Source organism: Echiichthys vipera (genome assembly GCF_963691815.1).
Source record: "Echiichthys vipera genome assembly, chromosome: 23".
Lineage (NCBI taxonomy): Eukaryota > Metazoa > Chordata > Actinopteri > Perciformes > Trachinidae > Echiichthys > Echiichthys vipera.
Window position 1 is genome coordinate 7,010,773 of NC_139848.1, and position 2,500 is coordinate 7,013,272.

General features: G+C 42.2%; 1 protein-coding gene across 1 annotated transcript in view; it reads right to left on the reverse strand.

The window, feature by feature from the left end:
- LOC310964749 (uncharacterized protein) overlaps nt 1-819 on the reverse strand; it is a gene marked incomplete at both ends in the record, with an annotated part of 3,733 nt that extends 2,914 nt beyond the window's left edge. The window contains one exon of the mRNA XM_083938007.1: nt 782-819. Coding sequence (XP_083794133.1) covers nt 782-819 — 38 coding nt within the window. The remainder of the gene's footprint in view (nt 1-781) is intronic.
- Nucleotides 820-2,500: the final 1,681 nt, after the last annotated feature.

The window sequence follows — 2,500 nt, forward strand, 5'->3', positions numbered from 1 at the left end:
TAGATTTATAAACATGTGGTGCAACATAAGGCCAGTTCCACATACAGTTGGGAAACTTGCTATACATTATTCTGCAGGGCTATGATAATAGATCACAGCTGTACTTAATGTGATTTAACAAATGTTTGCACGCTAACATACAACTAAGATGACAGCATTAAGACTTCCTTTCTGTTTTTACGTCTTCACGTTTGACAGAACTACAAAAACATCATAGGACTAAAATAAAGAAATATGGCATAGAAGTCATTTAGCGCTGCATTTTGTTAACCACAAAGCAACAACCATACAATAATGACGTGATTTAATATCTTGAAAAACTCGTTGTTAACCTCAGGAGTTACTACAGCATTGGTCACCGTCATGGAGGTTGTTAAGAGTCTAATGTATTCGTCTCAAACTTCCCAGTCAATCAATATTTCCTCGTCCAGAGGTCAAATCTTCAATGCTTTCACTGAACGGGCCAGTGGACGGCCTAATTTCGTAACAGTAATTACACTGATGTCTTCAAATGAACAAGGCAGTGATTCATTCATGTTCAAATGCCACATATAGCTCCACTGTGGCAACTTACAATCAGCTTAACTGAGAGGTTATAAAAGTGTCAAACAGCAGGTTAAAAGAGTTTATTTCTTTTTTCCCTCCCCAATAATTGAAAGTAATTGCTGTGACAGCTGCCGGCACCCACCTGGACAATTACCTTCAGTGAATGCTGAAACGCCTGAATTGGCTGAGTGGCTGCGGCACCCACGGGTGAAATTGCTGGGAAGGCCAGACGTACCTCGTACTACGATCAACTGGCGAAAGCGTCTGACTCATCGGGCTGAAACGCTTCTTCTGAATAAAGCTTTATTGTGTGAGTAAACGAACGGCTCAGAAGGAGGACAAAACGGGTCTAAATGGCCCTTTTCTAGATGTGCAGTTGTAGTTAAAGCATTGATTTTCCATTTGAACATCTGTCTGTGACACACATGCGCACACGCACACACACACACACACACACACACACACAAATCCAATGTTCTGCTGCATTGCCAGTTGCCAAGGTCACCAAACCTGCACACCTATAACAGCCTAAAAGAAAAACACTTTGTTTTTTTGCTTTCAGTTGAGCATTGATCACTCTGTCCGGCTGACTCTCTCCTCTCTCTCTGCTCCGCTCCACTTTTCTCTTTCCATACCTGCAAAGAGGCGGACCAAATAAAGTGGCCTATTCTCAGAAATCAGAAAGGAAGTGCTCTCTCTCTCTCTCTCTCTCTTTCTCTCTCTCTCTCTCTTAAAAAGAAACAGCCCTTTTAACTCTAGTTCTCCACAAAGGCTACACAGTGAGATCTGTTGAGGCAAATTGCAATTTTTCCAGCCTTTAAAAACTGTAAATGCATTGCTGTAAAGTTAAAAACACACACACTCCAGATGTTTTATACACAGAGAGGAGACTGTAGCGTTGGCAAACCCCAGCCACCTCACTAGAAAGTGTTTCAGCCTCTCATTAGTGGCTAAACAGCTGATGAGGCGACTTACCAACAGAAGACTTGAAGATCCCACATTGTAATAGGATATCGGTGCGTTTGTCAGATGAGAGCCAGCCAAGGAAATCACATTCATATGAAATGTAATATTCATGAATTCTGATATTGAAAGCTTCTTTCTAACTTCAATATTAAACCTGCTGAGGTGCCCTTCAAAACCTTGTTATAATCCACTCCTCCTTTCCTCCTTTCCTCTGTTCTCCTCATCCGTCCATCTAATGACATCACTCACGCACTGATATGCAACACAAAGGCGATACGCACTCAAACGTGAGTGGTTTATAGGAACATTTCATCAGTTTCCCTACTGTTAGAGCTTTTTTGTATAAAGCAGGTCAGGGTGCAGTTTAAATACTGTGGAAGTATCAAAACAGAGAAATGCACACAGCCCGTATTCAGAAACTAGCTATAAAGTGCTGCTACAGCGCCGTTACAGTCATTCCCCGGCTGCAACGATAGTGCAGAGATGCAGAGAGCGCTGATGTGGGAGATCCAGACTGGTCTTTGTCATGAGACAGGTGCTAAAAGAATTAAGCTATACTGAGACGTAGTATGAGAAAAAATGTTTTTAAAGCATGTAAGTATATTTTAGTATGATCCTAAAAATGTCTCCTGCAGCACGTGTTTAATAAAGTTACATAGTCTTGATTTAATCGTGTGCCAAACAGCATTTCGTCCTGGCAGGTGAAGTTTGTTTTAGACATTTGAACAAAAGACGGCGCGGCCTTTCTTCTGGTGAGGATAGTCTCAGGGTTTATCACTAATCCAGATGTTAAAGGACACATTAGCCAAATGTTAACCCGCGGATATAACAGCCCGGGGTTAAACCTGGGATAACGCTGCCTGGTTTTGTTATGGCACTCAATAATCCCTCACATGTCCTCTCAGCTCAGCGTTGATGCTTTGAAAGTGAATACAGAGGAACAAAACGAGCCTCAGAGGGGCTGAGGGAAGCACAGTGCTCACGCCCA